This window comes from Anguilla rostrata, chromosome 6 (genome assembly GCF_018555375.3).
Source record: "Anguilla rostrata isolate EN2019 chromosome 6, ASM1855537v3, whole genome shotgun sequence".
NCBI lineage: Eukaryota > Metazoa > Chordata > Actinopteri > Anguilliformes > Anguillidae > Anguilla > Anguilla rostrata.
Window position 1 is genome coordinate 35,192,489 of NC_057938.1, and position 22,913 is coordinate 35,215,401.

At 40.6% G+C, this 22,913-nt stretch overlaps 1 protein-coding gene across 13 annotated transcripts in view; it reads left to right on the forward strand.

Moving 5' to 3' along the window:
• LOC135257011 (neurexin-3a-like) overlaps positions 1-22,913 on the forward strand; it is a 326,075-nt gene that overhangs the window by 75,736 nt on the left and 227,426 nt on the right. For all 13 annotated transcript variants that reach the window (XR_010330570.1, XR_010330571.1, XM_064339341.1 and 10 more), the window contains 2 exons: positions 7,935-8,373; positions 10,202-10,585. Coding sequence is in view for 11 of the 13 variants with exons in the window: in XM_064339341.1 (XP_064195411.1) it covers positions 7,935-8,373; positions 10,202-10,585 (823 nt within the window). In the remaining 2 variants the exon portion in view is untranslated. The remainder of the gene's footprint in view (positions 1-7,934; positions 8,374-10,201; positions 10,586-22,913) is intronic.

The following is a 22,913-nucleotide window of genomic DNA, read 5'->3' on the forward strand; positions in this document are numbered from 1 at the left end:
GATTCATTTTATTTGTGTGTGCACATGTGTGTGTGTATATGTGTGTGTGTGTGTTTGTGTGTGTGTGTGTGTGTGTGTGTGTGTGTATGCGTGTGGTGTGTGTGTGTTGTGTGTGCGTGTGTGTGCAAGTGCTGTAGGCACCACATTTATGTCAACCTGGCCAGACAATAGCCTTGACCAACCTTAGATACATGAATACAGACAGATGCATGCACACAGGCAGGCTGAAACATACACACTGCTGGTGAGTGGGAGACAACAGACTGACATCACTCTTCCCAGGGCATGACTCACCCTCCCCCAATGAACACAAAGACCCATAATCCTCCTCTGCCCTATTTCCCGCACCATTTCTTTTTCTTCCATTTCACTACTGATTCTCTACATTTCACTTCATTTCTGAGCCACCATCCTTGCTAGAAGCATTTCTGGTGGTGTTTTTTATTCTCTTATTTTTTTTTCATATCATCATTATCATATTCTGTTATTCTCAGCAGATTATATTACATAACTTATTTTTAATGCATATTATGCAGTACATTATGACCACATTATATTTACATCGTGGCATATAACATTTTATTTTCTTTTACAAAAAGCAATCCAGGTCAGGTGCTTTGCACAGGGGCAGAACAGCAGTGCCCCAAACAAGGTTTGAACCCGCAGCACTTTGGAGACAAGCCAAGTTCCCCAACAAACAGAGTTTTCTGAACCTGCCGTAACCATCTTCTGAGTGAAAATAAAAACTGTGAATTATGCGATCCATTGTTTTGTCTCACTCCCTGGATGCTCAAAGATTGTTTTAGACTACACACTTTTCCCTGTCACACAGGCCTGCTTTCCACTAGGTCTGCATCCCAAAACTGAGATGCTGAGACTGTGACTTTCAGGGAAGAGGAAACCATGAGCTTTGTGGTGGTCTGGATGATGAAGTGGTCTCTGGTGTTGACAGCAGGCTTCCAATGTTAAAGTCCTTGAAACTAGTACTCCTTTTTCCTATTTGGTCTTCCGGTGTTCTGTGCTTTTGCTGCTGTGTTTCCTGTACCCGGCTAAAGCAAACGCCCTCCTCTGATACACTGTCCCACAAGGTAGTGATAGTTTTCCACTCTACAAGCCGCAGAGCCCATTAAAGGCAGAAAGTAGAGGTGTGTCTCTCACAAATGGAAGTGGTAACCTGTAGGTGTCTTGGGAGTCCGAAGGAGAGGATAATGCAGGGGTAACCTGAGCAGCCCACTCTGATGCCCATCCGTGCGCGTTTGGCCAAGTAACATTCCTGTCATAATCTTCACTTCTCCGCTTATGGGAATTTTAAGAAATTTTACGGCGGGTAAAATTTCCCCCTTCAGCTAAAAGTCCTGGCTCCGCCCAAAAAATCTCCTGATAGGCTGCGACCCGAGCCCCATTCACATCTGACGTCTGTGTTTCACGGCCGACGGCAGCAATCTTCTTTGCCGATAAGGCTTTAGGGGTCGCTGTACCCTTGCTTTTTGGATGTTTTCCACTGGCCAGATTAGCCAGGCAGATCTTTACCAGCTTCAGCTCAGCTTTTTTTTTCTTCTTCTTTTTTCCAAGCCAGCCCTGGTATGTGGTGGATGCTGTTATTTGTGTAATTCTCCTACAGAGATAATGGAATGTATAGCATGCAGACAGAATAATTGTTTTGTGGTGTTTAATCACTGCGATATTTTACTGCAGAAATATACTTCGTTTTTCCATCAGTGTGAAAGATTGCCTCTCCTGATTATACCCTACAAATCTCATCTGTCTCTTTCATTCAGAATCCCTGCATAATTAAAAAGTGTACTGTAAGCAGCATTGAGTGATCAGTAAATATGCTGAATATATATTATAATATAAATATTTAAATATAATTTTAAAAAATGAGTACCTCTAAATAATTTCATTTAAAATAATTACACAGTATATATGCTATTATATACGTATAAATACGAGTGCAGTATTAGACGCATTGGGTTTTGGATACATAAAGTGTAGTATTTTGTATTATATAAGATAAAGATGCTTTTCAACCATCTCTAAATGTCTCCCACGGCCATCAGTTAAATAAAGAAACGCAGGCTCCTTCCTCTGTGGGCGCTATCTGTATCTCCTCCACTGAGCTGATGAAGGCCATGTGCTGCCTTGAGACAGCAGCAGGGAACCTCAGGCTAACTGAGTCTGAATACTCCTGCGCCGCGCACGCAGATCTGCTCGGTGCTAAGCAACTTTGAAGTTAAAAATGCCACCCGGGCTGTCCTGGAAAATCCACTCTGTCTATTCCGGTAGCCGAAGACATCCCCAACCCCTCGCGATGCTCCAGTCGTGCCCCAGAAAGGGTCCATCACACTCACCGAATGCGAGCTCCGTGTTCGTATCCAGGTGATGAGCCAGACAGCTTGAACCGCACAGGTTACAGCATTGTGGTTTAGCCTTCCTCTCGCTGGGCGGGGGGAACAGAATAGGGGTCTCTCGCTGGCAGATGGCTCAGCCCATCCGGGTCCTTCCAGCTGAAGGATTTGGAAGACCACCTCAGGAAAGGCCGGGCCTGGCACCAGCCCATGGCCAGAGGCCAGGTTCACCAGAGAAACAGCTGTATCTGCTGGTAGCACACTGCTGCGCGCTGGGAATTTTAACCAGTTAGTCTGAATGAAGAAGCACAGAAGTGCCCCTCGTGGTGAGATGTGTTTATAGCAAAATAAAAGTAAAAAAATGAAAAGTAAAAAATTATGAAAGGAGGGCAAATTCTCCCCTTCTCCAGGACCCTGGCCTGCTTTCTCTCATAGCCTCATTTTTTAAAGCCTTGGCTTGTGCCATCTGTTTGTCACCGTATTTCTCAGTAAGAAAAACTGACAGCAGTTGGTATGTCATACCAACAATGCCTCACGTTGCTTATGTGGGGTTGTAGTGGGAGTCATGGAGCTGACAGTGGCACACAAGGATATTTTACATTGCATGTGCTACATCTAAATCTCTACTCTTGGACTGAACATAACTGTAGTCTTTCCAACTGCATGTGTGTAAGTCACTGCAAACTCAGAGGAAGCAGTCTACTCGTTTGAGGCATACAGTATCTGTGCTGCACTGTGCGAAATAGACTGACAGGGATTACCCAGAGACACATTCAAATATAGAAACCATTGTGTTCCACATAAATCCACTACATATGGTACAAAATTATTCATGAATAAAGCACAAAAAGAAATATAGATTGGAATGGTGTCATGTTCTGCCTGGGGGAAAGCATAGAAGAATTTCTCCAATTTGAAAAATATACCTCATCCCACCTTACCTAGCCTAGGTAAGTTAAAAGTGGCAAACTAAACATAGTTTAAACAAAAGTTTTAAGAGGAATGAACCAAAAATGAACCCTCACCACATCCAACTTGAATACTTAATAGAACTGGAATGCTCCTTTTGAGAGCATAACTCAAAATTTCAAGGTGAGTCATTGGTGGTAGTCTATTCAAATGAACTTTACCCTTACAAAGACTTTTTGAGCCTGTACATGCAGGTCATTGGCACTTTGTAAAATGTTCTAAGCCCCCCTAATGAAATGCTTTTTATCTTCTACTCCCCATGTGAGTATCTTGATCTTCTCACTTCTCTTTGTAGAGGCTTTCAACCAATTTTTTAAGTTGAAAATAAAGGCTATAAGTAGTGAAAAATAATTTACAAATAATCAGTATTCAGTATTTTTTAAAATAATACTACCAGTAGTTGCTTCATAATCAATAAGTTTTTTGTCTAAATATGTTTACTCGATTGTGTTAATACATAGTTAGTACAGTGTTAATAAATTATATATAGGGTCAATTACAGTGTTAACACAAAGCTGGTACAAAGAAATGTTGAAACAGAATTGATACAAGTCTGATATAGAGTTACTAATGGGTTAAAGGGTATAAAGGGATTATAACAACATTAAACAGCTGATACACTGTTAATTTATTTCCCTTTGCAACCCATTTTCTCTCAATTCATCAATTATCATCCATCCATCCATCCGTCCATCCATAAGGCAGTAATTCTTTTTTATAGTGCCATTTCTGAACCAAGCAGTAAAGCAGACCCTGAGTGCGCATGGGTTGTGCGAGTTAATGGGGTGTTTTTTTTCAAGGCAGGTCACCTTTTATTCATTTATTTAACTGAATTAATATTGTATGATGGTTTGATCATAAAATGATCCTTGTAGTCAAGAGGTTTCTAAGCCTGTGTTAAATGGGTTCAGAGACACACCGATTTTTTGTTGTTGTTGTTTTTTCATTTTAGTTTGGCAGCCAAATCTGAAATAAACAACCTGACATGTTGTGCTGCATCTGATCCAGCCTCTGCATCACAGCAGCTCAGAAATATTAAACGACCAAGTATCAATTTGTGTGAGAAACAGAAACCCACCTAACCCCTGAGCTGCCCCCCCACCCTTAATTTCTTACCCCAAGCTCTTCTGAAATTGGCCAAGGGGATAGTTTGATTCAGACAATGGTAAACACATCTAGGGGCCAACATGGTGGGGAAGAGGAGTGGAAAACAATATTAGTGACTATCAATATAACCATGGTTTTAATCACTCCTGGAGATGGCTAACATCCATCTACTGTGACAATCGCCTCCTCTGGACTGACACGTGCAGTATGTAAAACTTCACCTCTGATTTAGTCCTCATCGTCATACCAGTTAAAGGCCTCAGGTTTTTCTGCCCATCGTATATTTGGCATCTTTAGAATTAGACGCAAGGGAGGGAGGGTACCCAAAACACAACGCAAGCCGTGGGTGATAAGCTAAATTTACTTGAAATGGATAAGTCTGTGAAGGGATCGATATTGCATCTCTGTGAGGAGGCGGGGATGGCCTGTTTTTATAGAGTCGCAATGGCCCGTATTTTGATTACAAAAATCCACTGATTGAGCTAGCAGACAGCTTTGGAAAAGGACTATAAAGACCACCAATTACATATAAAACTTGAGGGGGTGGCCACTGGTCATTCTCAATCGCTCTTGTTTTTTGTCATTTCCATTACTGCTGTCCGGTTATCGATCCAGAGTGTGCGGTAGCATCGTCTGTTCAATTATCAGACCACCTTGCAATTACAGAAATGTTGATGGCTTCAATCAAAATGCGCTCAGAATATCGGAGGCAATCCTTTTAAAAGCAGGTGTATTTCTCTTTTTCTTGGGACTGGGTAGTTGTACTTGCGCAAGAGATTGAGGTTCTGTGGTGTACTTGAACATGGAAAGAACAGCTTCAGTACTTTTCTCAAACGTGAATTAATGATAAAGCCGTCCAGCGTTTGACTTTCCGGGCTTTCAGATTTGGCAGGCGCCTGGAGTGGCTCTCGGTCCCGGCATGCATTGATTTGGCTTTGACGGAATCACATTTCAGCATGTGAACGGCTTACGTGACTTCAGAAAACAGTCATTCTGACTCCTATACAACCTGAATTAGAGTCTGACATGGACACCTTCAAGTCATTATGCTTAATAACACAAACATGATACAGGGTTGGAGTACAGTATATACGTATATATATATTGGTTCCTACATGGCTGGTAAACATCTATTTTTCTAGTCCTGGCCAGGGCCTTTCTGTGTGGAGTTTGCACGTTCTCCCCGTGTCCATGTGGCTTTCCTCTGGCTACTTCGGTTTCCTCCCACAGTCCAAAGACATGCAGGTTAAGCCAACAGAAGCGTCAACATTTCCTGTAGCTCTAAGTGTGTGACTGAATGGTGTGCGTGCCCTGTGATGGATTGGCTACCTGTCCAGGGTGTATTTTAGCTTCTCGCCCAATGCAAGCTGGCATAGGTTCCAGCACCCTCGTGACTCTGACCAGGAATAAGCGGGTTAGATAATTGATGGATGGAAGGATGGATGGATGTTCTGTCAGAAAAGAGACCATAAACAGGAGCTAGTTGTTTTGTTTGACTGAACAGTATTCACCTGTTCCACCAATGTTTTTGTTTATCTGTTAGTGTTAGCACTTCAACATGTTGCTAAGACTGTGATTAAGCATCTAGTATAACGTGTCCTACTTTAGAAATGTCATGACTAGATTATGCAGTATTTATTATTCTTGGCAGCCATTGTTATCCAGCATTATTTATACTTCATGACTTATGTTCTTTATGTTTAATACAGCTGTGCATTTCATGGCTGTATTTCAGGTCAAGGGCCTGTCAGAGCAAACAGCAGTGTTTCTACTGGTAATTGAACCTGTAGCTTTTTGATCATAAACCCAGTGGCTGTGTATCCATGAACCTGCCAATATGCCTCCCCCCAATCACACAAACATCACTCACTCACTCACTTACGCACTCACTCACTCACATGCACACACACACACATTCACACACACATGCACTCCACTCACTTTCTCTCTCTCCCCCCATTGGCCTGAGTGTAAAAAAAGACAATCTCCTGGTCCAACACTTCTCCCGGCTTCACTGTTGATTTGCTGTCAAATCTTCAGGATTATCAGTAATCCCCGGAGCTACCAAATCTCTGTTGACAGCTGTGTTCTCAAACACAGCTGCTGTTTTCTGAATGCAGGGTACACTACGCACACACACCCTCAAAGACGTCTTTCTTCAAAAAAAAAAAGAAAAAAAAAGAAGCGAGACAGATAGAAAAGCCTTCAATTTTCCACTTCAATGAATTTCAATTTACAGTTCTGCTCCCTTTGTATTTTTTGGGGGGTATTTATCACAACAGCTGTGAAAATGTCTCAATTTATGTTTATTTTTCTCGTGCACATTGGTAAACGGTAGCTGCATGACTAGGCTTGCAGGCTTAAGGTTTTTGTCCTGCATTATTTTGGGCAAACTGCACTTGAGAATAGTAGCTGTTTTATTCATAATCTCCAACATAAACAAAACAAACAAATTAAAACATCCACTTTCACTACTTAAGGCTTTTTGCCTGATGGTTATAGAATGATTTTCTTCCAATGCACTCTGTATTACTGAAATTGTTTATGTTTTGAAGACAGTCTTTTTATTTCTGTAGCGGCTGCTGTACATAATCCGTGTGCACCGAGAGCAGAAGGACCATGAAGACAGGAAGTTACAGTAGTTTGTTCCTTTTTGCCTGCGGCACTGTGGAAAAATAGTGTACCGCGAATAGTGTAACATGGGCCTTTCATTTTTTCTCTTTCTGTGCCTCAGTTCAGAGTGGATGATCATGCTCACACTGAAATGATCACCACAGCATCCATTGTGGATTTGGGATGCAGACATGCGTGTGCACTCTTCCAAAGCAAGTTTTGTCAGCCACCACTTCTTATCACATCAGTTAGCAGGCCATGCTTAGAGTGGAATACATTTTATGTGCAGCTCAGCAAATTAATTTATTTACACCCAGTCAATCAGTGGTAGTTAATGGCCTGCAATGAGACACTGTCATTGTGGCCAAATCTCACCCATCCCTGTGTGATGCAGGAGCTGATTGTGGGTTGGCCACCAGGGCTGCCTGGCACAGTTGACATGGACTGATACAGCAGCTTAACAGGATGAGACACCCAACCCAGCAGCCATTTTCTTTTTTTATTTCTCTCTATCATTAGATAAATATAGGAAACCCAGGGAAGTAATGGCCTGCATACACAAAAAGATAATGGAGACTACTGTTGTAGGAATATTTTTGTTCACATATGTTAATCAGAAACATCAGCGTGGTCAAAAAATATAATTCTTAGTAATAAAATTTAATGTTCTTTTTTACCTTTATCCCAAAATAACTTTTAGTTGTGTTTGACTTCAAGTTTTATATATATTTTTTTTTTCTTGTAGGAGCAGGGGGTAGTGGGTGGAAATCAGAATTTAGTAAAATTCTAGATGTAAAATTTGTATAAATTCCTTTAGACTCCATTTTTAAAAAAATAAATAAATAAATACTTAGCAGTGCTGATTTGTTTCTCTCTCTGGCATGGTGTGGGTAATAGGTGGTGTACAAGAACAATGACATCAGGCTGGAGCTGTCTCGGCTGGCTCGGATCGTGGACCCCAAGATGAAGATCCAGGGCGACGTGGTGTTCAAGTGCGAGAATGTGGCCACCCTGGACCCCATTTCCTTTGAGACCCCAGAGGCCTACATCAGCCTGCCCAAGTGGAACACCAAGCGCATGGGCTCCATCTCCTTCGACTTCCGCACCTCCGAGCCCAACGGCCTCATCCTCTTCACCCACGGCAAGCCCCAGGAAGCCAAAGGCGCCCGCAGCCAGAGGAACGCCAAGGTGGACTTCTTCGCCGTGGAGCTCCTGGACGGCAGCCTCTACCTCCTGCTGGACATGGGCTCCGGCACCATCAAGGTTAAGGCCACGCAGACCAAGGTGAACGATGGGGCCTGGTACCACGTGGACGTCCAGAGGGACGGAAGATCAGGTGAGGGGAATTCTGTACTCTCCCCATCCCCTCCCTTCCCCTCCTTTCCAGAACACATTTCCGTTATTTCAGTTAATGGCCACAATGCCCATTTTTATCATGACTGGCATTAATGGTGTATACTGACCTAAGGCAACCCTGGTCCAAGAGTGCCAGAGACATTTCTCATTTTTACTGCATCTGAGCTGTAGGCATTTCACCATTCAAGCTGTTGATAATCAGTCAAACCTGGATGGAACAAAAAGAAATGTCTTTGGCACTTCAGGACTTTTTATACTCCTTTATACAATGATTATACAGTGACTTTCAACATATAGTGCAAACCCATGTGAAATGCACATTTGTCAAGAAGCAATTTACTCAAAGTGTAACAGGTTTTTCTTCAGAGAAGTGTACAGTGTATCACACTTAGTAATACACACAGCAGAGTGCAATGTATATATGGGTAACTTAGCTCCAAGACCCTTAGTAACACAACATGTCCCCATCATTGAAGAAACAGACACAGTGAAAAGTTCTGTTGTGAGTTGCAACAAACAAAAACAATCAAAATGCACCATTTCATATGAGACCAAGTGGGGCTACAGTACCAGGGATGGTCAAAATGGTCAAGGGTCAAACCATTTAACATTAGTTAGGATAGGATATTTAAACTGCACTGTTTGATGGTCATTTATGCATGAAGGAACCATTGCAAAGGTATCACTGAGTATTATCTAGCAAGTATAACATTTGATGCTGACTCTAATGAGACTGCTTGCCTTCGGGAGAGAGATGTCAAAATGGGTTTAATGCTGTGCGTCAGGTTTTTAAAAATCCCGTGGGGTGTTGGATGTGAGATCCCAGACAGATGTTTTTCTATGTCTCCATATCTGGGTTGTCACCTTTACTGGAGCAACCACAGGGGCTGTATATTGCTGCATGCTGCATGAGACCAATTTGAAATCTGAACCAATATTAATAAAGTGGCTTGTTTGTGACTATGCTGTGGAGGTCCATTGGGAGAGAACCGGGCACTTCAGGACAGAGAATCCCCATTGAACGGGGATTCTTTCCTGGCCCAGATGAACTTTAAATCTGAACCTGTGCCCTTCTGGAGATGGGGGCCAACCCCAAATGATTTCCCCACGTGACTACAGCGTGGTCCCGCCCTCTGCCTGCCCCCGAGGCAACCCCACACACTTTCAGCTGGGACGCGTTGTCTCTTTAAACTCATTCGCTTCCATTAATGTCTGAATGGGGAAGCTCCGGGAGCTTATTAAAGCACGGCCTTCTGCAACACCAGGCAAAGAAAAAAGGCAAAGAACCGCCGCGTTGCCCGCGGCTCCCTGTCTCTGCGCTCCCCCGGCACCGCTGTACAAACACCCCGTACAAAACGCCCGCACTTTCTCAGAGCGGCGGGAATGATCGCTTCCCTCATCAAGCCAGAGGGCCTCGGGCGTGTCTGCACAGCAGCCATCGAAGAGTCACGACCTTATGAAATACAGGTGGCAACCCGGTGACAAGACTGCTGACAGACCTTCATAAGGCAAATTATATCATAATATGATATTGTGGTGGACTGAAGCAGGCACACACGCCTGGGCTGATTCGCTAATGTAACCCAGGTGTGTGTGTGCCCACGCAACGAGTAGGCGTGGCTCTAGACCACCACAAATATTCTGTATTATGAAATACAGTAATAATCTAACCATGGGTGTTTCCATGTATCCATGTCCTGGCCTCGTGCAGCAGTCCCTTTCATTTTGCACCTCTGGCGGATTTCCATTTCTAGGTGGGAAACGCAGTCATGCTCAATGCTCATTTACCCCCTGCTCCCCGCCCACAGGCACCATTTCGGTGAACAGTCGGCGCACCCCGTTCACCGCCAGTGGGGAGAGCGAAATCCTGGACCTGGAGGGGGACATGTACCTGGGCGGCCTCCCGGAGAACCGGGCGGGGCTCATCCTGCCCACCGAGCTGTGGACCGCCATGCTCAACTACGGCTACGTGGGCTGCATCCGGGACCTGTTCATCGACGGGCGGAGCAAGGACATCCGGCAGATCGCCGAGGCGCAGAACGGGGCCGGCATCAAGCCCTCCTGCAACAAGGTCAGCGGGAAGCAGTGCGAGAGCTACCCCTGCAAGAACAAGGGGGTCTGCAAGGAGGGCTGGAACCGCTTCATCTGCGACTGCACGGGGACTGGCTTCTGGTCCAGGACGTGTGAGAGAGGTGAGTCGCTAACCCCCGTCCCCCTCCTGCTGCCCCCTTTCCACTTCCAAACCCGTGAGATCTTCCTGACCTCCCTGAGATCAGCTTCTCATCTGAAAGATATCCCCCTCCCTCCCAGGTGTATCGCCAACATTATCTAATCCCAGGAATAATAAAAATGGGTTTCCTTGATTCCATCCACAACATTATGGTTTAGTCACCTGGGAATTTGAGTAAATTAGGAGGATATTATTATTCCAGTTGTTTATGTATTTATGTTGAAAAAGGTCTTGCATTTAATTTTACTGTGCATTGATTATTTATATAAAATCTGTTTAAATACATAAAAATGTTATATATTCAAAGAGCTAGTCTAGTCAATTTTTTGAAGCAATAGAATGTTTCTTTTGACACAGAAGTGTTTTTGTTATTATTTGGCAAGTAGGGGACATTGAATGCTTTTAACAGTGGAATACTTGCTTAGAATATCAATGTTTAATGAGTGGGATGTTTGGCCTTGGAGTATCCATCTACATACCTTGCAATTGAACGTAACAGCATGGTGGAAAATGTTAAAGGTGGATTAAAGGGCATCTACAGGTCTAAGCTCCTGAGACAAATTCATTTCAGAGGAACATTTCAAAGCATATTTTATGCAGGCAGTTTGTGAGTCAGCCATAAATACTTCATAGTAAAACAATACTCCCCAATAATTTTCTTTCAATGGAATTGTAGGCTACATCCTTTTAATATCTCAGTAACTTGCTTATCATTACCCAATTAGACTTCCACAAATGTGGCAAGACATAATGTCAGAACCTGGATTCATGTATGAAGGCATCAATGGATTTACAATATATATAAATTTATCTGGATTGAAGTTCCTGTTTAACGCTTCTATACATGTTTAAGAGCTGCTGTGGAGTGTATGGTCTGCAGTAGACCGTGTTTAGCAGCTGAACATATGAAAAGTAAAGCAACATTTTGATTGATTTATGCAACTATTCCTTTTTTCACTTTTCTTAGCAAATTCCTCCACAGTAAATTGGATTTTGGCTTTCGTTTTGGTTGTTGTTGACACTTAAAAAAGGAACAGAGATTAATTTTAAGATGAAGATTAAAACATTGTTTCTGCTGCCTTCAGTTTGCATGTTGGCTTCTCGGAATTTTTGAAAGAACAATTCCACTCAGACAAAAACAGTTTATTTTTTTTCAGGTTATATTCTGAACTAGAGTCAAACCTTGAAACCATTTCTGTGCATATCGTGTTTACGTAGTTTAGGTATAAGCGTATCACAAGGTAAGTAATGTTTGCATGACTCATTGTAGATGTCATTTGGGGAGGCTCAGAATACAGTTAGGGACTAATGTTTGAACTGCTTCCTTTTTCCTAATAGTTGTTTTCAGCATTTCAAGTTTCAAGTTTCTTTTATTACCACATGGCTAGGCTTATGGAATTCATCTTGGATGGAAAGGCTGTAACAATACACCACACACAACACTAGTATTTGGATAATGGTACGTGAGCTTTGACCTCTTAAAAGAACAACAGTATTAAAAAACACTTCATAATGTCATATTCCAATAGTCTCTGTGGGATACAACAAAAAATATTTTTGTGTTTTATTTTGGAATAGTTGCAACTTGGTTATTGTGCAATTCTGGACCACACTGCTGGTGTGGAATTTTGAATCTCTCCCTTGTGCCTTCTGGGAGAAAATTTTAGTTTTTGCGAGTATTAAGATGACTGTTTGCATTAATACATTGAGTTTGCAGTTTATGATTTTTATGGTGTACTCTAAACTAAGTTCTATTGCATTTGCTTCACTGCCATGGACAAAAATCTGCTGAATACTGAAAATGGTATTATTTATTTAAAGTTGGTTTAATGGGGTCAATGTGTTGCCCTCCACAACAAACAAACCATTTTCACAGAGTTTGAAAACAAAGAATTCATGAATTCTGTTATAGAAAATAGCACCTTATATCCCACTGTTGGCTGTGTGAACGCCTGCTAAAGGCCCAACGCACGACTCACTGCTGACAGTGCAGTGAGGTATCGATGGGCCTCATTCACAAAACATGCGTACAATCATTATTTGATCGTATACTGTGTGTGAGAAATATTTTCCACAAACAATTTGGCATTTGTCTTTTTTTTCTTATCTGTATCTGTTGGCTGTTTCCTTATGTCAATCACATGAACAGGATTGTGCATAAAATTTACAACAGCATTCATCATCTCATACACCTGGGGTATGCACAAAAACAAAGGTCTGCACATGTGTCATGAATCCCATATTGGTTTTTCATAGGAACATTTTTAAGAACAAAAGTAAGAATAATTTAAGAAAAGTTTTGTGAATAAGGCCCAATGACTCTCCAATGTAACCCATTAATAGTGATTCAGGGTCTTTTATTTGGACCTCACGAGTAACTGTTTGACATTGTCGTGCTCAGAAAGAACCACTCTCTTTGGATAACGGACAGACCCTCAGGTAACAAGCCATAGAGTGGGTGGAGGTTCTCTAATTAACATTGGCTAAACAAATAGGGGTCCAGTGCCTTGGTTTGTTTTCTCATGCAAGCCCTAAAAAACTCTGGCCTGCCAAATGCCACCTCACCCCTTTCTATTTATTCCAGTGTATTTATTCAATTCTACTTCATTTGTGTAGTGCTTTTTACAGGGACACTATCACAAAGACGTTTTACAGTGGAATTGGGAGAAAGAAAAAAAGATTATATGCTGTGGGTTGGGACAAGGACATATTTTCTCGTCATGTGGCTCTGTACTTCACAATTTTAGATTTGTAATCAAACAATTTACATGTGGTTAAAGTTCAGATTATTAGCTTTTATTAAACGACATTTATACATTTTGGTTTCACCATGTAGAAATAACAGAACTTTTTATACGTAGCCCCCCATTTCAGTCCCCAAATCTAATTCAACATGCATTTCATATGCTGAAGAAACAACTTCAGGCAACTCACCCCAAAAACACAAAAGAGCTGAAGATGGCTGCAGTGAAGGCCTGGCAGAGCATCACCAGAGAAGATACTCAGCACCTGCTGATGTCTATGGGTCACAGACCTCAAGCAGTCATTGCATGCAAAAGATATGCAACAAAGTTCTAAACATGACTACTTTCATTTACATAACATTATTATGTTCCAAGCATCATGGTGCCCTGTAATAGAAAAAAATAATATGGGTAATACATATATGGGTGTGGGTAAATCCATATGTGGGTAAAGGTTTTGCTCAGTATTATGTCAGACTTCTGAGGTCAGACTGCTTGCCATTGCCTAGATACAGACAGACACGCAAACTTAGGTTTGAGGCTAGCTTTTCGATGCTTGCCAGCTAAGGAGCAAGGACCAAAATAATTAGCTATCTAGCTATGTTACCGATAACTCTTGCTGTTTTGGTGGAATGCTGTTTCGCTGTTTTCATGGCACGAAATGGGGGGTGAGTAATGATGTATTTTAATTATTATGTCCTCCTCTGCTGGTGTTTAATTTGAAAGGCCAGTCATTGTCTTCTAATATAATCTTTTGTTTGTGCAAACCTAATAGCTTGCCTGTCTAGCTATCATAGCAGTACAGCTCGCTGTAAATCTGTGGTTAATTGTGCTGTTTCTGTTCTGTGTCCCATCCCTCAGAGGGCTGCTAGCTGTAGCGAGTGCATTGTGTCACTGACTGTCAGTCCAGAGGCAGTTTAAGCATTATCAAAGTATTTCTTGACTGTCACACTTGCACTTTTGGCCAGAACAGCTTCTTTAGCTGTTAGGCCTTATTGTTATTGTAAAATGCAAAAGGTGTATGGTGTCTGAATTTTTAAAAGTAACTAGATGGCACACTGTGTTGTTGTTTATCCTATTGCTATCAATATCTGTTAGTAGTAGAGGTCAGCTACTAGGCTATTGGTAGCTAACGTGCTGCTACTGTGTGCGTGTTTACCTCAGCAGCATTGCTATTGTGAACAGAGTGTAGTGCAATACAACAGAAACAGCTTACTTCACATATTTGTATAGCTGTTCCAGTTACAGTATAATGTAGTCCTGAGGGTTAAACTCTTGCCAGATGAGAATTTTGCTTTTCTGAGATACCCTAAAAAGTCTCAGGGTGGGAAAAGGCAGCCAGTCACGCAAGCCAGTTTCAGAGCTTGAAAGTCATTACATCATTTTTATTTCTTTTGATGTTTTTTAAAATTTTCTTTGTGATGTTCAAAGTTTGCTTGGGGGGGCGGGGCCGCATGCTGTCATTCCAATCATGATATTTGCTTTCTGGCTCTTGTTTGCTGTCAATCGTAGATTAACTTTCAAAATCTTTCTTTTCTGCTAAGTGTCTACTAAGAATCCCTTAACAGGGGTAATATATCGGCTTCACTCATCCGTAAAGTAGTGCTTGGCATTATGAAGGGATGATGCTGCATTTTAAACATTTCACTTTGATTGTGCTTCCTTGACTTTTATCTTGAGTCTAAGGAACAAACCTTTCTTCAGCATAGTCTGAGGGCAAACATTGTTATGTCTGCTAGGAGAAACATTTCTGCAGTGTTTCTCATCATAAAAATGGTCACATCCAGCATGACTATATGAACATACGTGTAAGGACAAGGCTAATTGTCTAGTACCCTCACCACGACTACTCATTTACTACTTCCTGTCAGTCTGTTTTCAAGTTCATCACAGTTCCTTGACTTTTTGAAGCCGTTTAAGTCATTCTTTAACATGTATTTGCATGCTCCTGTTAAGAGCTACAGTATGTTTTGGGCACCTGCTGAACCAACGGTTTTATCATTAGAGCTCAGCCTTCTAATCCTGGAAGAGGACATAGGTTCAATACCTGGAAAAGAAGATCATAACAGGAATCATGATAGTCCCCAAATAGGTCTACTGTTATGGCTTGGTTTCAGTTAACATTGTGTCTTTAAGTTCAATTCATAACTTTAGTTTAACAAACATATTTTAGCAAGTTTAAAAACCATTAAATGGAGCTCATGAAGCAATCAATGCAGAGTATGTGATAATAAAAAAAATAATAAATAAATAAAATAAAATAAAAAAAAACTGTTCAACTTTGACTTAAAACCGTTTTTTCAGCTTTACGGGTAGCAAAAAAAAATAATGGAACTTATTTATTTTGATATATTTAATATATATTTGAATGTATATTTTTAAATGTATTTTTTCCCTTACAGATCTTATCATCATGTTTGTTAGACTTTGTGGAATAATATGATGTTGCTAAAAAGTAGTATAGTAGTGGACCTTAAAGTTTTTTCTAAGCAGACATTAGAAGGAGGAGAAGCAAGAAATTTCATTTTCATCTAGGAATGCAATGCATCACTCTCTCTCTTTGCTAAAGGCTAAAATGTAATTACCATAGAGTATTGAACCTTTCTCACTCTTCCTTTCTCTGTGTTACATTAACGTGGCTTATTGTTCTGGCTTGTTTGCATTTCTATTAGGATTTATTCTTGTCATTATACTGGAAGTTGATCACAGTATTAGGCCAATGACACATTTTCAGAGGAGGGAGATGGGAGATGTGAGCCAGAAATCAATAGGCAAGAGTGAGTTGGAGGATGAGGTTGTAAAGTCTCAGGTAATGTAAAGCAGGATTAACACTGCCTGCGGGTAAACTGTAGAGCGAATAACAGAGGTCCCTTATGTAAAGCTACAATACATGATCAGATTCAATAAAATGAAATAATGTCTACATAGGAAAGGATGCAAATGTACTGAAACATTCCTGGAAAACAGTGTCTTGCCAAAAAATGAGAACCCCGTCCTATTTCTACCTCAATTCGGTTATGTGGCTCATTGCATAAACATTCAACTGTATTTGATACAGTGCGTTCATCTTGTTACAGAATGTATAAACACCCTCTCTCCCCTGCTGTAAGAGCACAAACAGGATTGACTTGTATTTTTCTATTTTTGGGGAAATTCAAAGCAGCTCCACAGTTCCGCTGCAGCATCTGTTACCAATTCAGGAGAGCCCAGGAAAGCACATGCGCTCATCAGAAACACACCCCAAGCCACTGCTTCTTTTCGAGCTAGCAAATTGCGGGTGCCTGATTGACCTGCAGGGGTCGCTGGTGAGCACTGAGCCACGGTCATCCTGGCCAACTGAACCCCTCCCTCGGTGACACAACATCCAGTTAGCAATGTTTTGTCCTGCAGTGCTTCCAGGCGGCAGTGACTCGATTCAATACCAGACCATTTTCATAATTCATAATACAAACACCTAGGGCTTCCATCTTATTCGCTATTATGGTAACTGCATAATTTAATTGAAATAACATAATAAGGTAATATAAACCCTCCTGCGTTCATTGGTAAACCATAATTATCTCTGTGGAATCTAAGCTACAGCATATGTGCTGTCCAGTCTGTACAGGCTTTTTCTTAACCACAATCCTATAAAACCCAAGCTGTGTCACAGACATAGGGTTCCCAGCTGATTTATTGTGTGCGAGGGTAAGAGTCATGTTATTACTGTAGGTAATGTGGAAGTTTTTTATTATGCACATTGCTGGCTGTCGGAAAGGGGTGCTGAAGTCCAGTTGAGATTTATGGGAGCGGGCTACAAGACAGGATTCAGACTGTCAGCTATGGTGCGTGAATTAATCATTGTCAGTGCAAGTGCTGTGAAGGTCACCTCTGCTGGTTTCAGGAGAGCAGAAATGGGACCAGAAGGCTATTCAACCCATGTGTTTTACAGTCTCACACACACACGCACGCACACACCCATGCACACACACACACACCATGGATTCACACACCTGTTCCTGCCCCCTGTGGCAATGCAAAGTTAAGGGGTTTTAAAACAAGATTTTGATAATTGCAAACATAATTTTGCAGTTGCAGGTAGGAATCAGATATTCTTATCAACATCTTAGTTATCTCTTCACAAACCAAATCTCTGATGTATGTTTTTTTTTGGTCTGTACTTTTCCATTACAATTAAAGGCAGAAATATATGGCAAGGACTCTATAGTTGACATTGAAAGGATTTCATGTCAATAAATAAAGTGATGTAGAGCCCTCCTCCTATGAGAGTGGACATGATCTTTCCTGACCCCACGTGATCTCTCCTAACCCTTCCAGCCTGAGGTACCACCAAGCAATCATTGTTCTCCATATATAGATGATTATATTTTTAATACTCATATGTTTTCTGGATTGTTTCACTGACATGTCATTTATAACTTTGATAATTATACATGTGACTATATACCACTAAATTTCTAAGCTTTCTATTGCAGGGTTATTCCTGACGCACTTATGTGTACCATAATTTTCTGTGAAAATTGAACTTTAAAAAATTGTTTACAGAAACAAAAAATACAGGAATTAGTTAATTGGAAGGAAAGAATATCGTTTCTAAACTTGTTTATTCACCTTTCCACATGGAAATCAATATTGCTACATATTCTTTTTAAAAAACACAGCTTTGCAAATTAGTTATTGATTTAACAGTGGTTTCAGATTGCAGGTGAATCGTTACAACACCTAACATGGTTGCCCAGGTTCAGGAAGATGGGATTTCTTATAATGCAAGAACAACACGCTCCGCAAGGGACCTGAATACTGAACAGATTTTTTTTTGAAGTGTGGAAATGCATTTTAAAATAATTAATCACATTTGAAATGAGGCCGAACTACAATAACTGCTCAGTTCTACAGTAACTGGTTTTATTTTTGCAATGGCAAATAAAAGAATAATAAAAAAATGTAAAAACTGACCTGACCTTGCTCACTTGACAGCACCGTGTGCTTTGTGTCTTTTCTCTCTCAACACTTAAAGGAGTACCATGGTGATTTTCACACTTTCTCTGTTTTATGTGCTATTTGCACAAGAGGCATTGAAGAAACACAATGAGCAAAGTATTAAATATGTCCGTTCTGTATTTTTGGAGAAATATGCGTTTTAAATTCATCGTCCCATTTTCATCCGGTTGAGAAAGTTGTCATTTTTCTACGTCACGAATACAGTAACCACTCCTATTTCCACGCCCCGTAAAGAAATCTGACAGGACACACCATCCTGCTGTTCAGACAATGCAAATATTTGACTAACGTTAGGTTCACTTAAATTAGAGTTCCTTTAGATTATTTCTGGTTATATTCATTTAGCTAGCTAGCTAACGTTAGCTAGGAGGTTTGCTTTCATAAGGCAATGTTATCGATAACGTTAGCTTGCTAGTTCGCTTTTATGAGGACGTTATAGTTGTGCTTTTATCTTAACTTGGCTAGCTAGATAGCAAAAATTGTAACTGGATACAAGTCAACGTCCTTACCTTAGCTATCTATCGATACTTGATATACTACTAAGTTAGCTAGCTTGTGAAAATTCAGTCTCCCAAAGAGAGCGCGTATCATGGGGGTAGCTATGGTAACGGGGAACGGTCTGTCAATCATAGCTAACTGACAGTTCTCATTACCACGCCCAGACGGTTCGGGTGAATTTTTATAGTGGGAAATTTAGGCTTAGAAAAATACGTTTTAAAGTACATTGAAATGACTGAAGAATAAAAAAATTATGCACATTTGTTTTGTTGTTGCCTGAAGACAACTGGGAAGTGTCACGTTCAACCACCATGGTACTCCTTTAAACATGTCTGGGAGCTGAATGGTTGTGGAATGAAGCAAAATGATAAATCTGGTATCGACAGAATGGCTGTCAATGCCTGCAGACATAAAAGGCCACGCCCTTCCCCTTTTACACTCATGTTTACAGCGCCGTGAAAAAGTATTTGCCCCCCTTCCTGATTTCCTCTATCGTTGCATATTTTTCACACTGAATGGTTGCAGATCTTTCGACAAAATGTTAGACCTGAGTAAACACAAAACTTTGTATTATAAAGATTATTTCATTTTTTTAATGAAAAAAAAGATCAAACACCCATATCACCCTTGTGAAAAAGTAATTGCCCCCTTAGACATAAATAACTGGTTGTACCACCTTTAGCAGTAATAACTGCAACCAAACACTTCCTATAATTTGATAGCAGTTTTTCACATCACTGTGGATACATTTTAGCCCACTCTTCTTTACAGTACTGCTTTAATTCTGACAAATTGGTAGGTTTATGAGCATGAACTGCTTGTTTCAGGTCCCGCCACAGCATCTCTATTGGGATTCTTGTAGTCAGGACTTCGACTAGGCCACTTCAAACTTTAATTTGTGTCTTTTCAGCCATTCAGATGTGGACTTGCTTTGTGTTTTGGATAAGTTTCTTGCTGCATAACCCAATTACGCTTCAGCTTATGGACAGATGACCAGGCATTCTCCTTAAGACGTTTCAGGTACAGAGCAGAATTTGTGATTCCTTCAGTAATATCAAATAATTCAGGTCCTGAAGCAGAAAAGCATCCCCATACCATCACACTACCACAGCCATGTTTGACTGTTAGTAATATGTTCTTACTGTCAAATTCTGTATTTGCTTTACACCAAACATAATGGCATCCACATTGCCCAAAAAGTTCCACTTTTAACTTGCCTGTGGAAATGTGAGACGAGCATTGGTGGGTTTTTTTTTTTTTTGATATCATTGGCTTCCACCTTGCTACTCTCCCATGAATACCATTTTTGCCCAGCCTCTTTATTATTTTCAGTTTGAGTTATGTTAGTTTATCAAGGGGAAATAATTAGTGATTAGCAAAAGGTAAAGTCCGTACAGACATTAGGAGGAATCTTTTCACGCAGAGAGTGGTCAAGGTGTGGAATAGGCAGCCAGGTTACGTAATAGAGGCAGCAGAGTCTGTCGGTAATCAGAACCCTTGGTACAATTTAGTTAGGAAAATGGTAGCATTTTTGGGCTGAATGGCCTGTTCTCGTCGTTATGTTATGTTATGTTATGTTATGTTATGTTATGCTATGTTATTATGGTGTCATGAATACTGACTTGCTGAAGCTAGGGAGGCCTGCAGTTCTTCGGATGTTCTGGGATTTTGTGTGACTTCCTGGATTAGTTGTCGCCCTCAGAGAACTTTTGGCAGAACAGCCACTCCTGGTTTCACGTGTTCTCCATTTTCTTCTCCAACTTTTCTCATTAAATAAATTAAATAGTAAAAAAAAAATGTTTTGTGCTTACTCAGTTTCCCTTTATCTAATATTACATTTTGTCTAAAGATCTGAAACCATTCAGGGTGACAAATATCCAATAATAGAGGAAATCAGGAAGGGAGGAAATACTTTTTCACAGCACTGTATATCCTTTTCTGTAATAATGTGGAGCTCAGGTGAATAAGTTCACAAGATTTTCCATGTGGAATATCATTTTGTCAATAAGTATCGAGTCTCAGGAATGTAATGAACTAGCCACACAGATCAGAGACAATCCCAGACATTGTCTAACGCATACTGATGAAGGCTTTAATATGCATTTCAATCTTGCTGGATGGTAAAATTTATTGAAATAAAAATATTTTATCACTTCACAATATGTGAACTAATATACAAATTATAATCACTATGTTGATGTTATTAAATAGCCCACTAAAGTATATTTGTGAATGTATTTTCAAAAGTCCATTTATTCACACAATATTGCAGTATATTCCACTTCCTCAAGGAATTTCTGAGTGTCTATGTTTCGATTTATAGTGAAATTCTTTATTTATTTATTTTTAAGTCATTGTTGGTATAAGCTATAGTGACTCTTAGATAGTACAAAAGGCACAGAAATCAGGATGACAGCAAACCAGCTCCACTGCTTCCCAACATTATCTGTCTTTCACACCTGCCTGAAATGTGAAAGAAGGAGGAGTGAGAGAGCAAGGGGGAAAGCAATCAACGATGCGAGTAAGAGACAGAGAGCTGAAGCAAGCGAGAGGATCATGTTTAAATGTACTGCCGTACACGTTGGAAATGTAACCTGAATATATTTTGGGGATGTATTTCCTTCCAATAAACTACCTGAATTAGAGAGAGTAGGGAAGGAAAGGAAAAGAAAGAGAAAGGGGTAAAATTAAGAAGACATAAGCCAAGATAGATAAGTTCGGTCTCCTTAACTGTTAGAAAAAAAGTTCTAAATTGAAACTTGTGTTACCTTCCTCATTTTCAGTGGAAGACATGCTCTCAAAATCCCTCTAATAGCCCATATGCAATACAGTAAAGTTTGCACATTTCAATAACTTGTACAAAATAAATGTTCAGGTACCTGCAACTAGGTTGTATTCAAAAAGATAGTCACTCTGTTAATACAACACTGCAGGCTGAGAACAAGGAGGTAAGACAGCCGGAATTACATCTGCCATTCTTTCAGGAATTCCTGAATTATTCAAATCGGCATACAGTGACAATCACTGCTCAGGAAAGATGGTATTTATAGCTGTCTCTAGCAAATATCTTGTCTGTTTAAATGCAAATCTGATGAACTATCAGCATTTTACCGAACCTGCCCCTTGCTACCAGCAGTATCAGATGTTTTTAAATAAATAAAAAAAAATAAAGAAAATCACTAGCAAAGATGGCTTGGTTCATTTTGAGGGAGGAGTGGTTGGTATTGGACTATCAAACCAAAATCTACATCAGACTGGATGTACATATCTATGACTGTGATGTCTGTATTAGGCTGTCATCAGTGTGCTATTGAATTTCACTGTGAAAATATAGCAGCAAGCAGCAAAGTCGGGGGCCAAGCACAAAGGGTGCCCCGCAGACCATTGAGAGTTATTTGTTATTTATCTTTCTGAGATTTCTGAAAAACCATAAACAAAATTATGCCACAATTTACTTGCCCTCATACCACAGGTGTGTTGCTGGGGTGTACAGCATGCTGTAATGGGAGAGGGTGACAAGCAGAGTATGCAAGGTCCAGTCCTTTGTTCCTCCCAGACTGGCACATGCACACATAAGGTCCTAATGGTGCTGGAGCACCAGCCCATTTGCCCCTCTGGAGCAAAATTGCCCCTTTGAGCTGCAGATTTCCCCCCATTGCCTACAGCTGCCTGTCCATCCCGGCACATCTGCAATAATGATTTCAACAATTTAGCAATTTTAAAGTGGTGTTGTTGTGCCAATTTGCATGGTCGGTGCAGGAAGTGGGATTCACATGATCTACATGGGTCCCTTTTAAATATGTATATTTACAAAATTTTAACAGTGGCTGGATTTAAAGGAGGTGTAGTCAAATATCATTTCCACAAGTTTTGCCTATTCATATTTGATTATCTTTAAGAATTTTGGACTGCGGGGGATGTACTTCTCACAACTGTAGTCGTGAAGCATTCTGAGGTGTTCTTTCCAATGTTGTACAATTTAGTCTTATGGAACCTATGCAAATTAGCATTTTGCAAAAAGCGCCTACTACAGGCCATATTGCACTA